General features: G+C 43.2%; 1 protein-coding gene across 1 annotated transcript; it reads right to left on the reverse strand.

Annotated features, from left to right (window-relative positions):
* Nucleotides 1-259: 259 nt before the first annotated feature.
* SLC19A3 (solute carrier family 19 member 3) lies at nt 260-12,416 on the reverse strand. Its single transcript, XM_066621985.1, has 5 exons — nt 12,267-12,416; nt 9,718-10,535; nt 5,432-5,641; nt 4,354-4,495; nt 260-430 (listed from the first exon to the last, which is right to left on the reverse strand). Exons 1-5 carry the CDS (start codon nt 12,414-12,416, stop codon nt 260-262), a joined length of 1,491 nt encoding a protein of 496 aa, XP_066478082.1.
* Between the last annotated feature and the right edge of the window lie 2,955 nt (nt 12,417-15,371).

Here is a 15,371-nt window from a genome sequence, read left to right on the forward strand (position 1 = left end):
ACTGTGGCTTGGCAAATTCATTCAGGAATATCCAAGCCCTGCTCTCTTTATTCAAGTAGTCCGGCTGTCTGCTGGTGTTCTTTTGCATCTTCTTAGATTGTGAGCCCTTTTGGGACAAGGAGCCATTTAGTTATTTGATTTTTCTCTGTAAATCGCTTTGTGAACTTTTAGTTGAAAAGCAGTATATAAATACTGTTAATAATAATAATAATAAATGTCTGGTTTGCCTTCAAGACAGTTTTTGTTACAAGTGGTAAAGTCACAGTCGTGTGGCATAGAGGTCTGCATTCTGGTCTTCTGTCTCAGTCTTCGGAGAATTTCCAGTAAGGTTTTCAGCCTTCTTTTGGCATTTAACTGAGATAATAGTGTAAATGCTTCTCATGAGGAAAATCCCAGCTATCACCGCAAAGTAACTTCCGTATATTAGGAACTACAAGGAAGAAGGAGAGATGGTGAGATATTTCCTGAGAAAACATTTGGCTTTGTGTCATGCTAAAGTAGAATTTTCAACCATTTGATCCATCAGTGTAATGCCTAATCTTTCTAAGCATTGGTTGGAGAACAGCCATTGTCTTTGGTGGGATGATGGAGCGAAGGGGATCCTGCACTCTCCTTCCTCCCCCAGCCCACCTTTTTCTGAAATAAAATGGTAATTGCTACCACCACCAAGGCTAAAACCAGACAGAGGTCCACCTTGGAGATCCTCCCAGATGTGTGGCAAGCAGTGTTCCCTTTAAGGTGCGTGGCTCAAAGCCCTGGGAAGCCAAGCGCTAAGCAGTCTGGGGTTACCAGAAGTCCGACAATGATGTATGATGTCATTGCTGTGTGTGGGGTTCCAGCATGGCAGCCAAAGAGGTCCATGCATCAGTATAGACCTCTTGGAAGGATTACTGGTGGCAGGAGCCCCAGATTATGGTGTCACTTCAGCCTTCAGTTCCTACATGTGTGAAAACTCCTCTCCTTTTAAGACTATATCATATGGGGGTTGCTCTAGTACAGTGGTCTCCAAAGCGGAGACCACTGCACGCTGGCGAAGTCTTCCCCAGCGCAGATGGTGCTTACTGTTCTGCCAGGGAGCCTCTGCAAAGCCCCTCCATGTGCCCCAGTCTTCACACCAGCTAGCCATGTCTCCCTAGAAAACTGGGCGCAAAGCCTGCTGGGTTATTGGAACGCAGGAGCAGCTGGCCAGCACAAAGACTAGGGGCGCACAGAGGGGCTTTGCAGAAGCTTCCCTGTGGAATGGTAAGCACCATTCATGCAGAAGAGGGCTTAGGCAAGGTACCAAATCCCACCCGCTGGCCAGAGTCTGGAGAACCCTGCTCTAATAGTATTAATCAGGTCTAATTACAAACAACCTTTAAGTGAATGAGACTGTCATTTGATGGTTGAAACATAAATGATCTAGCACAGAAGAAAACAATGCAATTAAAAGGTACTTTTCTGCTACCGTACAGATCTACAGTTGATATGTGCAAGGTTGTATGGTGTCATTCTATAAACACCATACGTTCTGTACATGCAAGGGAAAGTGATTTTTTTTGTTGTTGCTCATCTTCACTTTCTAAGGCCATGATCAGAGTGTCCTCCAACTCAAGAGTGTCCTGCACCAGAGTGTCCTCTAACTCATGGGACCAGGTTAGGGAGATACACAGTGAGAAGACATTGACAAAAATTATTCCCCATGTGAAGGGAACATGTTATTTATAGAATAACATCCATTGTTTTGTAAACCGTTACCTGGAGAACTTGACTCTTTGTCAAGATTACTATGTGTCAGAATTATGTGTGTGCTGTAGTTCCAAGGAAGATCAGAAAAGGTGCAAAGCAGAAAAGGTGGCTTGAAGCGTTTAATCAACTCATGTATTAAATATCTAACATCCAATAAATTGCAATTAAACTTTGAGAAGTCTAAAATAGTGGCTTTCGGTTCCCAATGGAAACCTACCTCTTGGTCCTTTGGTGGTAAGGTAATCGAACAGGTTAAAGTTTTCAAGTACCTGGGAATTCTGTTTCATTATAGGCATACTTGGTCACCCCATCGCCAGACTGCTATTAACTCAAGCAATTTATTAGTTCAAGCTACTTTGCGGTTTTTTTTACACCTGGGGCAATTCTTATATCCCAGCAACAGTGCAGATCTTTAAGTCCAAGGTTCTGGCACGATTGCTGTTTGGTACCCCTATCTGGATTTCAGCCATTTCCACTCTAGTAGAACATGTTCAATCCAGATTCCTCTATAAGATCTTTGCAGTACCTCACTGCGTCCCTTACACAGCATTGTGCCTTGAAGCTGGTCTGCATAAAACTGAAACACTGGCCTGGCTGAGATTCTTGAGATTTTGGCTAAGGGTTGGTTTCGAGGCAAATGAGAACATCATGCTCTCCAATATTCTTGCTGATGTTTCTTTTTTCCCTGGTCTAACCTTATTTCATAAAAGACTCCAGTTCCTAGGTCTATCAACTGATCTGATAGGAGGATTACCCATGTCTGCAGCTTACAATCTTATTCGGACCCAATTATTTGATATAGAGAAACAGGATTTGCAAGCTGCAACCCGTAAGTCTTGTTCGCCTCTATATATTGGTCTTTCATGGCCCTCTGATTTGGGTTCAAGCTATCTATCGTTCATGTGTTCACCTCAGATTCATAGAGCCTTTACACTGGATAGGTTTAATATCTTACCTACAAATGTACTAAAAGCAAGATTTAATAGACCATTGGAAAGTCCCCAGTCATGTTCTTGCGACCTGACCTCAAAAGAGTCCTTGACCCATGTACTTCTGTACTATACCCACTATATTGATTTACACCATCGATTTCTATATCCATTTCTGGAAAGCTTTCATGGTTCAGATACAGACTTGGTCTGGTACATGTTAGACGGGAGAAATGAGTGCCGCTCATCAAATGTAGCAAAATATATATTTAAGGCACTGTCAAGGTGTAAATTTCTCTGTATTTCTTTGCCTGATCAATGATTGGTGGCTATCCTGAATGTTTTAATTTTGTTTTCTTGTTGGATTGTTTATGCCAATAAAGGTGGAATGAATGAATGAATGAAGAAAAGGTGCAAAACGTGGTGTTGAGCACAGATCCAGCTTCTTAAGAATCTTAACTTTGAATTCTAAAACAAACAGCAAGCCCTTATAGCTGTGAAGAAAGACTCAGAAGTGTGTGACAGTGCTTGCTAAAATAGTAGATGGGTAGGCTGAACACATGTTTGGTGGCTGGGGTGTGTGTGTGTGTGTGACCTTTATAACTTACTTTGTGCTTCCCCATGAAAAGCAAAACAAGAATAATTTATGCAGAATTAGTAAAGCAAATATGTGCAATTGAAGTATTTATGCCTGGGCCAGGGCTTGGATTACCTGGATGCAGAATTTGAAACCCCTTTTCACAGCCTGGACAATCTAAAGCTACTATATTTCTTTGCAGAATACTAGTGAGAGGCTGTGATTACCTTTTGATAGAGGCATAGTTGCATGCAGGCATCATGACCGGAAAGAGACCGAGATGGTAGCTGATGATCCATGTCATTGTATAAGTTGAAAGAACTGAACTCCCATCAATGTGTCATAAACATTTCCCCATGATTCATGCTGGTACAACATGCTAGCAAGGGACCAGTGAACATTCCTTATCAGCAACTTGAAGTCCATCAAGGTCATGTCACATATCCCATTTCTAAACATGCTCTTGATTGTTACAACAATATATAGTTGTGTAGGTCCCCCTCAATTTATGGAAAGCCCCCAGAAGTGTTGCACTCCTTGAACAGGGTGTGTGTGTCATGTTAAGTACAGAGCGAAGCATTGGCAGAGAAGGTCACCAGGATAAGAGTATACTAAGTAAAGGTTGCAGGAAGCACTTTGATCATTGACTAACTACAAACAAGATACTGTATGTTAGGGGCAAAGTTTAATAACTCACGAGGCTTAAAAAATTTGTCCACTGGATCAGGACAGCTTACTTATACTATCATAAAAACAAAGTGAAGTGTTAACGCAATATCCACTTTTGTCAACCTTTGAACATCTTATTGTTGATTCAGAGACTTCCTGAAATACAGTACTAAAAGAGAGGATAAGACTAATAGCATGAGCATGATCTGATTTAATACTATACAGAGAAGCGAAACTTCATATTCTGCTGTGCATGTGTGCATACTCCAGGGTCATACCATTAATTTTTGTTGACTCTAAGCATACCCCCACCATGCCCACAATCTAATACAGAATTAGCAGGCACCCTTGAGTCAACCGGATTGTAACTTTGGAATGAATGAATGTACATCATTTAAAACTTAATGAAATAGCAATATCCATGCTGTTAACATCAACTTTCCAACTTACCTGAGTCTCAATATGGAGTCCCAAACCTTTGGAGTCTACCACGATAATGGTCATAATAGTTTGAATTAGCAGTGCGACAAAGTTGTTGAATCCAAACATTAAGGCATAACGTTCCATGCTGAGATTGGCAGCAATCTGAAATCTAAAATTTAAACTGGTTAGAATAGCGACAGTAACATTGAACGGTTTGTAGTTTTATTTATTTTTCTTACAAAAGAAAACCACTTGGGTTAGTAGGAGTGTATATGCAAAGCCATTTTGCCAAAGCATTGTATAAGTCTGTTGTGTACAGAGGCTGAATGAGTTGAGTTGCATATGTGGTTGAAGTCAGTGTGCATCCTAAGTGGGGGTGAGAATGGGGGTATGTGTTGCATGTTTGTACACGGCCCTGATAAGTTAGACTTGGACATATACCTGGTGGGGATAGGAGTTGACAACATCCCTCAAAGGGACCACCAGGCCAGGCCCTTCCAAGCGAACTCCTGAGCTCTCAGTACCAGTCCATCCTCAAATGTGCAATGTCCTTCAGAGAGCCCAGGCAACCTGGCACTGGGAAGGGGGACTGACCAAGACATACAGCACTGCTGGGTGGTCAACTGAAAGGGTAATTGTTATATTGTGGGTTCATGCGAATAAAGGAAGGCATAGTGATAACAGCTCAATATGTTTATTCCATCTTCAGAAGAGAACCTGGCAAAATACAAGGCAAACCCCTGGCATTTTATAACCTTTAACTCCGCCCAGACTTCCTGTGATTGGTGCAATTGAAACCTTAACTAGAGGGCCAATCAGATGGTAGGATTTTGATCCATCACCTGATTGGCCAGAACTTACATTAACTAGAGGGCCAATCAGATGGTAGGATTTTGATCCTGCATGACTTACATACATAACAGTAATTGCCAAACAAACTTTTTAAATTTTCCCCTTTTGTGAACTTTTGTGCTTCACAGGGTGCAGTGTTCATCCTTTCTATTGCCCCTTCCCTCTTGCCTCATGCTTTTAAAGCCACTATTCATGTATAGTCTTTTCTCTAAGAAATAACCCAAACAGATAAGGTGGTCCTGTACATACGTACGTGGCTATTGTTATAAGGAGTATGTAACAAGCCTTGTAGACCAGATAGCCGGCATAGCAGGCCCAGATGTTGGTGGTAAAATGCATCAAAAAGAGTGAAGCCGCATCCAGTGCGGAGAAGATTCCCAGGGCCAACTCCCCTGTTAGATCCCAGTCCAATTTCACATGGCCCACAATCAATGATGTTATTGAACCTGGAAAGAGAAATGGAGTTTAGGCCAGTTCTACTCTGCAAAGTTGAAAGACATGCTAAAAAGAACCAATATAACCAGTGCTACCAGCGTTCCCTCTAAGGCAGGATGTCAAACCTAAGGTGGCCTGCGGACCACCTACTGTGCCTGCACCCCCTAGCGACGCCATTGGCATCAGGTTCAGTGAGTGAAGGAGAATGGAGCTGGAATGGGAGACTTCCCAGAATGTGCAGAAAAAGTGAGAAAGTGCCAGAGGTTGGAAGAGGGAGAACAGGTGGAAAAAGTATAGAGATCAGGGGGGAGGAGAAGAGGAAAGCCTAAAGAGAGAGTGGAAGACAGAAGGGAAGAAGCCAGAAGGAAGGTGGAGCATTTGGTTGGAGCATGTTGCCAGAACTTGGAGGCTGAGATCTGGGAGCCCCAGCAAAGGAGAGGACCAAGAACAAAAGGGGATTTCATTTGGCGGGCAGGAGGTCTGGTCTAGAGGGTTGAGCCTCCGTTTGCTTGAAGATAACATCCGAAGGTCACCAGTTAGAGGCCACCGGCACCGTGCGACCTTGAAGCAGCTGACAAGCTGAGCCAAGTTATTCCATCTGCTCTGAGCGTGGGAGGATGGAGGCCAGATCAGAACAAAACATCTGAATTGTTGTAGCTCTTGAAAGATAGAGCCTTCTTTCAATTGTAAAAATCCCTACGGGGATTTAAATTAGCCGGCCTATGTAAACCACCTTGAATAAAGTCTGAGGAGAAATCTGAGGACCTAGAAAGGCGGTATATAAATACCTGTATTATTATTTATTATTATTTATTTTTTTAATTTTTTTATTTCTTTTCTTGGGGCTGGCATCAGGGAGTGATACGATTAAGCACCTGCTGAAGCCCACACCCTTGCAGGAGAGTCCACCACCAAGAGCCCCCCCCAACCACTCCTCATGGTTGCCCTTTTTTTGCTTGCCCCCCTCTTCTGTTCCAAAGGGGGCAAGTGACCCAATTGTGGAAGCTGCCATTGCCTTCTTACCAGTTTGGTCCCCAGATTGCTCCCTGGCAAGTGAGTGGACAACAGTGGTGAGATGCAGCAATAGCAGTGGTTGGCGGCAAGGAGAAAAGTGGCCTCCTGAGGGTGCCTTGCTAGAGGGCTCTCCAACTCAAAGCTGATACTGCTATTTCTAAATATTTCTTTACTGCTTTTCCCAGTGCTCAAAATGGCTCACAAAACCTAAAACAATTAGCCCTAATGCTACAGAACCAAACCAGCACGACCAGCATGGTTGCCTGCTCACCAGTTAAGGATGAGTTGAGGGAAAAGGGTTTTTCAACCTTTACGAAAGGCAAACAGCCCTGCGATATATTTCCAGGCCTAGATGCCGCATCAGAAAAAGCCCTGCTCATGTCAATGTTCTAATGTTTTGAAGAAAGGTTAGCTCTACAGGGGCCTGAACTACAAACCACACCTGGTATGTGGGCTGAGAGAAGGAGAAATGGTTCATTTTTGCTAAGCCACAAATAGCTTCAGAGGCCAAAACCAGCACTTTACATTTGACCCAGAATAACACAACATCTATGAAGTTTCATGAGCCCTTTCCAGTTAGCAATTTTCTCCATTGTCTGTCCACAAGAACCAAATCAGATGATTCACAAACACAAAGGGGAAAATCAAAATATCCTTTCCAATTCCTTCCACCCTGGTTCTCTTATGCAGTGCCTAATATTAATAGCTGCCTTTCCTTTCAAAATGAATGAATCATTCAACCTGTAGAGGCTAGAAAATGACTCCCACCATCTAGAATCATATTCACTCCAATTTTAATTCACTCCAATTACCTCTAACTTTACAAAATAAATTTTCTGGGCTTTTATTTGTGTGCCTAACAATTACTTTCCATAACCAGTATATGCAGGACTGCACTTACAGTAAAATGTGAATTCAAAACCAGCTAATCAAAAATAGGGCCAACTTTTTAGAAACCGGGTTGCAACTCTTTCGCTTGTCTTGCTGCAAAAATAAGTAGGTCATCTGCAAAAGGGACTGAAAAATGCACATCAGTAATTTCTATGTCAGTGCTTTCATATGAATAGAGAGGAAAAGAGAGGTGTTCAACCTCAACTGATAGAGGGGAGAAGCCTTGTGTTCAAGAATGATTATGGGCTATGCAGAGGTACCAGATCTATTGGACTAGAGAAATCAAATTGCCATCTCTGAGCTTCTCCTCTGTAGACTATTACGAAGTATTAGTGCACACTCAGTGATTTTTTTTTTTTAGTGGATAAAGCATCCACTTAATATCCCCCCTAATTTTGTGCATATTTTAACTTTTAATAACAAAGAGTCTTTTAGCATCCTAAAGACTAGCACATTTATTTCAGATGAAGCTTTTTCGCTTCATCAGGCTCTTGATGTGCTTGCAGCAGCAAATTAACATGGCTACCCTCTAAATTTGCTTATCAATAATTTTCAATCTTTTTCATCGCATGGCACACTGACAAGGCACACTGTCAGTTTTGTGAAAATTGACAAGGCACACCACACTGCCAGTGGAGGAATCACATCCCCCAATGGTCCTACTGATAAATGACCACCGACCCCCCCCCCCCCCAAACTTCTGCAGCAAACCTGTGGACCATTTGTGGCACACCAATGAGCTGTAGCACACTGGTTGAAAATGGCTGACTTGGTTCTTTGAAGATTATGCATGCTACTCTCCTGTACTGAAGCTCACTTCTTTACAAATTATAAAGGCGACAATGGCACAAATATCTGACCTCCATCAGTCTCTGAAAGTTTCTGAACTAAGTATGCAAAGAGTCTACTGAAAGTCACTGAAAATAAATATGGTTTACTATGAGGAATTGTCCAATACTATGTTTAGAATAAGTGGTGCCTGAAGCTCATTTAAAAGCAAATATCTAATTTAAAAAAAAATTCAGGCATAGGAATTTGGACCAGCCTCGTATCAGAAGAGTTTGTTTATGAATGGCTAGTGTTATATAGTGGGTCCATGCAGATAAAGGAAGGCATAGAGATAACAACTCAATATGGATATTCCGTCTTCAGAACACAACCTGGCAATGAATCACAAGGCAAACACCCCTAGCTTTTTATAGCCTTTAGCTCCGCCCAGACTTCCCATGATTGGTGCAGTTGAAACCTTAACTAGAGGGCCAATCGGATGGTAGGATTTCGATCCATCACCCGATTGGCCAGCCATAAGTCTGGGCCAATCAGTTATGCAGGATTTCGATCCTGCATAACTTACATACATAACAGCTAGGCTGTGTTATTCCTATTTAATTTACTATATGAGATTCTTTCACAGTTGTACAGTACAGTATCTTCAAATATCTGAGCAGATCCATTTTCTGAAATTGGTTCTTGAGTTCACCTTTCCATCCCCATCTTTCTGCTTTTTGTTTTTGTTTTTTCCCCCTAAAATTGAACAAGGACAAAATCTAACTGATTACGGGGAAGGCACACTAATTGTGGTTAGTAAATAGATATAAAGCCAGGGTCCACACTTAAATGCCTTGTAACAAGGAAAAAGGCACCAAAGTCCAATTTCCTACCTTTGCTCTGTTAAATAATTCTAATTTCATTCCATTAGATTCCATTATTCACCCTATCTAGTGCTAAATGTCTAGCGCCCCAATGCATTCTGGGGCGACAATGGAGGCGCAAGAAACCTGGAAGTGGGTCTTTAAAGCTATTTTTCCACTGATTTGGTGTCCACTGGTTGTTTTTTTAAAACGGAACCCCAGTGGCTAGCGAGGCACAACCTGTATACTGTGCCCTCATCTCTTTCTTACAAATACTATTGCTTTGATGGATACAGAGTTCCCTGGCTGATTTCAGCAGCATACAAGAGATCTGCATGCATTTTAATTGGCCCTCATGTAAATTTTCTGCTTCTGTTGAGATGAATGGATAGTTGGTGTGTATTATAAACTTCTGAATGCATATGGAGTTCTGGAGTGAGGCAAATTCGTTGATATCTCTTGTATTTTGCATTGTTCATGCCATGTTGGATAACAAAAAATTATATTAATTTATTTACTGTACTAAAATGTACAAATAAATGTAAGCACAGGATGAATATACTTACATAAAAATGTTGCTATTGCTTCAACAGCCCCATTATAAACTTCAGAGCTTTGAGAAGGTGCTTTATGATCCCACAGCACTTGAACATAATTCAAAATCTGGTTGAAACCAGCAGTGGCTAATGCCCACCATATTGACCAGTAAAGAAGTTTCTTGGTGGTATAGCATTCCTTCAGATCTTTGCACAGTTGCACAAGGACAAGCAGAAAGTGAATCTGGCCTTGTGTTTTCGGTAGTTGCTGTTCAGGTGAATCCAGGGGATTGATGGATGATGTTGCAGTATTTTTGTCCTGTTGAGAGTTTGCCTGGCTTAATGCATTTGGTGGGTTCTTATTTGTTGGTCCAGTGCAAGTTTCTGGGGAAGATTTTCTATGAAAGAACATGCTTTTTTGAGGCATGGGCAGAAAAAACGACGAGAGAAATGCCATGGAGATAGAAGCCAGTGAGATGGCATTGAGATAAAAATAAGATACGTGGGCTAAAGAGACCAAAAGCTGCCCCAGCAAGGAACCTGTGGTAGTTGCCACCAAAGTGATGCTTCTGCAGTAGCCTGTCACTTTCTGGTAATGTTCAGAGTTCACAACACTGTATATATAGGCATAATAGGCCACCTCGGTGGCAGTCACCATTCCATAGAAAAACTCAACCAGCTGCATAGCCAACACACCGTGTGCAAACAACAGCAACAGCCATGTAATAAGTAAGCTAATTCCTTGGAGAATAATGACAGGCTTATAGCGTATGTAGTCTGTGATCAGGAACACAGGGAACAGCAGAGCCAAGTAGGAGTAGGTCCAAACTGGGAAAACGTGCTGCGTTATCTGGAAGGGAAAACCAGGAATCCTGTAACATTGAGAGACTAGAAATATTAGGCATGTAGAACATAGAAGGAGATAATGAAGCTACTTCATTATGGGCCAAACTACATGTTAACACAGAATAAGAACTTCAGAAAAGCCCAACTGGATCAGGCCAAAAACCCACCTAGTCCAGTCTCTTGTATCTCACAGTGGCCCACCAGAATAATGCATGAATGCACCAGATGCCGAAAGCATGAGTTGGTCACAGTGGGGAGGTCCGTAATTTTTTGAAATGGCACGTAGAGGGCACGTGAAACAGGGAGACTGTGGTTGTTTCCATTGAACTGACAACTAAACCACTTTTTCTATGGTAAATGGTGCACAGGAGGGCCACCGCTGTGAGGACAAAGTGCTAAGTCCCCATCCCCTGCTGTGGTGCCCCCCTGTTTCTCTCCACTTTGCATTATATTTTTTAAAAAGTTTTTAAAAATGACATCTCACTCCTTTCATGTACTGCATAGTTTGGCCCTAAGTATCATATACATCAGAAGTGGCTTTCCTTAAGGGAAGGGCCAGGACCCTCTATCGATGATTATGATGATAAGCATTATTTATATGGGTCTTTGGGTGTGCAAAGCACTTCATATGCATTATGTTGACATAGTCTGTACAACAACCCACTGCAGAAGTGCTACTGATGGGGAACTCCACCCACAAGGAAACACATTTTAGTAAACCACATGTTTGAATCTGGCTTCAAACAGAGAGGATCTCAAAGATCCTAATTCTTTGGCTGCCTCACATACTTGATGCTGCCCTGTCAGCAAAGGAGGAAGGGGCTGAAGGTAAGGCCTACACCACTCATCTGCACCCTAGTGAAACAAAAAGAGGTAGTGAAACCTGAAAGAGGTGGGGTCTGTCTCATGGACAGACAGAAAGGAGTCTCTCTCTCTCTCTCTCACTCACTCACACACACACACACACACACACACACAGAGTTAGGATATGTAAGAACTAGCAGGCTAGAGGTTGCACATTTGGAGTATAGGACTTTGGAAACATCATCTATTCACATCCCACTTAATTTCCATAAGTAGGATGGCCAAGTGTGGGCTACATCTAGCATTGGCAACTAGCAGACTGCCTAGCTGCCAAGCAGTGATTTCCCAGGGCTTCCCAGGTCAATATATTGGCAGATAAACAATTGCCACATAGTTCAGTGAGTGTCTGAACAAGCCCATACTTTCTTCACACAATAATGAATAGATCTAGAGGGCAAATAATGTGTCTATCCATATTCTGAAATCTTCCAGGAGACCCACCACCATCTGAGGTTCAACTAGATGGGACTTCCAAGAGAGCATTGGTCCATCTAGCTCAGTATTGTGCACACCGCATGGCAACAGCTCTCCAAGGCTTCAAATGATGATTTTCCTTTGCCTTGTTTGCACTGAACCTGGGACCTTCTGCACAGAAAGCAGATGCTCTTGCACTGAGTTAAGGCTCCTCCCTGCCTTTTCTGTAGTGCCTTTCCTTCTATGGAACTCCTTATCATGAGAGAGTCATCTGGCCCACTTTCCTCTTGTTGTTTGGGAGAAGGCTGAGAATTATCTTTGATCTTCCTTGGTTGCTGGTACTTTGTATTCTTTTCATAGTATTTTGAATTATGGTTGTGAGCCAGCTTGAATTCCCAAAGAAAGGCAAGCTAAACATGATCTTCTTCCAAGATAAATAACACACGTTTCACTGTACCTGATCAATAGTCAAGTTTTTGTCAGGTCCTGTCAGATAAGGAGTGAGGAAAGGCTCCGATGGTCTCATCATGGAGAAGAAGCCATATATGCAAAGGATGAGGGTGGGGAAAACCCAGCTTCTGCTTTGTATTTTCCTCCAACAATCCATCACTCTTCCAGCTAAAACATAGTAAAAAGAACATATAAAAATACATGGAACTAAGAAGTTCTCCACTGGGAAAAAAAAGATTGTTCTTGTAAAGTGAACCATTTTGCAAGAGAATCTTAACTGGGGAGTGGGGGGCAGACAAAAAGAGTTTTTTATGTATGTCAAGACATGAACAGTGCAGCAAAAAACAATTCACTTCCAGTCAGATTGTGTTTTCTTTGGATTTGAATGGCTACATGGAGAGGGTGTGATCGGGACACTGCCATTCCAGTTTAGGATGGAACAGTGATCAGCTTAGAACGGCTATATGACTCGCAGCAGGTGAGTTATTAATAACACCCAAGGGTTATTAAGGAATTGAAGAATGAAGTTGCAGATCTCTTGACTAAGAAGAATGAAGTTGCAGATCTCTTGACTAAGGTATGCAACTTGTCCCTCAAAACGGACACAGTGCCAGAAGATTGGAGGATAGCAAATGTCACGCCTATTTTTAAAAAGGGAAAGAGGGGGGACCCGGGAAACTATAGGCCGGTCAGCCTAACATCCATACCGGGTAAGATGGTGGAATGCCTCATCAAAGATAGGATCTCAAAACACATAGACGAACAGGCCTTGCTGAGGGAGAGTCAGCATGGCTTCTGTAAGGGTAAGTCTTGCCTCACGAACCTTATAGAATTCTTTGAAAAGGTCAACAGGCATGTGGATGCGGGAGAACCCGTGGACATTATATATCTGGACTTTCAGAAGGCGTTTGACACGGTCCCTCACCAAAGGCTACTGAAAAAACTCCACAGTCAGGGAATTAGAGGACAGGTCCTCTCGTGGATTGAGAACTGGTTGGAGGCCAGGAAGCAGAGAGTGGGTGTCAATGGGCAATTTTCACAATGGAGAGAGGTGAAAAGCGGTGTGCCCCAAGGATCTGTCCTGGGACCGGTGCTTTTCAACCTCTTCATAAATGACCTGGAGACAGGGTTGAGCAGTGAAGTGGCTAAGTTTGCAGACGACACCAAACTTTTCCGAGTGGTAAAGACCAGAAGTGATTGTGAGGAGCTCCAGAAGGATCTCTCCAGACTGGCAGAATGGGCAGCAAAATGGCAGATGCGCTTCAATGTCAGTAAGTGTAAAGTCATGCACATTGGGGCAAAAAATCAAAACTTTAGATATAGGCTGATGGGTTCTGAGCTGTCTGTGACAGATCAGGAGAGAGATCTTGGGGTGGTGGTGGACAGGTCGATGAAAGTGTCGACCCAATGTGCGGTGGCAGTGAAGAAGGCCAATTCTATGCTTGGGATCATTAGGAAGGGTATTGAGAACAAAACGGTTAGTATTATAACGCCGTTGTACAAATCGATGGTAAGGCCACACCTGGAGTATTGTGTCCAGTTCTGGTCGCCGCATCTCAAAAAAGACATAGTGGAAATGGAAAAGGTGCAAAAGAGAGCGACTAAGATGATTACGGGGCTGGGGCACCTTCCTTATGAGGAAAGGCTACGGCGTTTGGGCCTCTTCAGCCTAGAAAAGAGACGCTTGAGGGGGGACATGATTGAGACATACAAAATTATGCAGGGGATGGACAGAGTGGATAGGGAGATGCTCTTTACACTCTCACATAATACCAGAACCAGGGGGCATCCACTAAAATTGAGTGTTGGGCGGGTTAGGACAGACAAAAGAAAATATTTCTTTACTCAGCGCGTGGTCGGTCTTTGGAACTCCTTGCCACAGGATGTGGTGCTGGCGTCTAGCCTAGACGCCTTTAAAAGGGGATTGGACGAGTTTCTGGAGGAAAAATCCATTATGGGGTACAAGCCATGATGTGTATGCGCAACCTCCTGATTTTAGGAATGGGTTAAGTCAGAATGCCAGATGTAGGGGAGAGCACCAGGATGAGGTCTCTTGTTATCTGGTGTGCTCCCTGGGGCATTTGGTGGGCCGCTGTGAAATACAGGAAGCTGGACTAGATGGGACTATGGCCTGATCCAGTGGGCTGTTCTTATGTTCTTATGTTCTTAGGTGGCTGAGGAGTTCTGAACATCAATGTCTCGCCTATGACCTGAGTGGACATGTTACAGGAAATCGCGGTTTGTCGACTAATCAAACTTTCTGGCTTACATCCAAACATTGAGAAAGAGGAAGGAAGCTTGCATAAAGGAACTTCTGCCACCAACCCACAGCAACTCCCTGCACTCTCCACAAGAGTTGCAGGAATGGGCTGAGTGTGAGAAAGATGCAGGAGGAGGGGGGGTTGAGTTTCAGGAAGGGGCTGGGAGTGAGAAAGATACAGGAGGAGGGGGGATTGCAGTATGTAGGAACCATTAGTGATATATCTGGATTTATTTCAATTTAGCAATATCAATATGGTTTCAAGCCTGGTTTAGACATCAGTGGTGGGCCTGGAAGGGGGGCAAAAGGGAGCAGACTGCTTGGAAAGCCTTCTGAGGTCTGCTGCTGCTGTCCCTCTACGGCATGCTAAAAAATAAGCCCCCAACCTTGTTCCGTCATGCCGTTTTCCCAAGCCAAGAAGTGTAGGACTTCCTCTTTTATTTAATGGGACCATGCAACTAAAGTCTCATTAAGTAAAATGGGAAATTTTACAGTTCCTGATCTGGGAAAACAGTGCAACAATCCAAAGTAAAAGAAGGGATTATCCAGTTCTTGCTCAGCGGGAAGTGGATCAATGTGGCTTGTAACTGCAGCAGACTAGAGGGAGACAGAAGCAGAGCTGGAGTGAAAGGCACCCTGAACTTGTGACTTCTCTGCCATCTGCCACTAAGGGAAGCCACGACATTTGCTTCATGGATGGGCTGGCCCTGGGAAGTATTTATTGATGCTCTATCCCTCTCCATCATCCTCTTCCTATTCGGGGACAGACAGAAGGAGTAACAGGGGAGACAAGTGGGCGATGGGCCCCCTGCCAATCTGTTGCCTAAGGTTCCTAGTTCAGTTGAACTCATG

The sequence above is a fragment of the Tiliqua scincoides genome, chromosome 3, assembly GCF_035046505.1.
Source record: "Tiliqua scincoides isolate rTilSci1 chromosome 3, rTilSci1.hap2, whole genome shotgun sequence".
Taxonomy (NCBI): Eukaryota; Metazoa; Chordata; class Lepidosauria; order Squamata; family Scincidae; genus Tiliqua; species Tiliqua scincoides.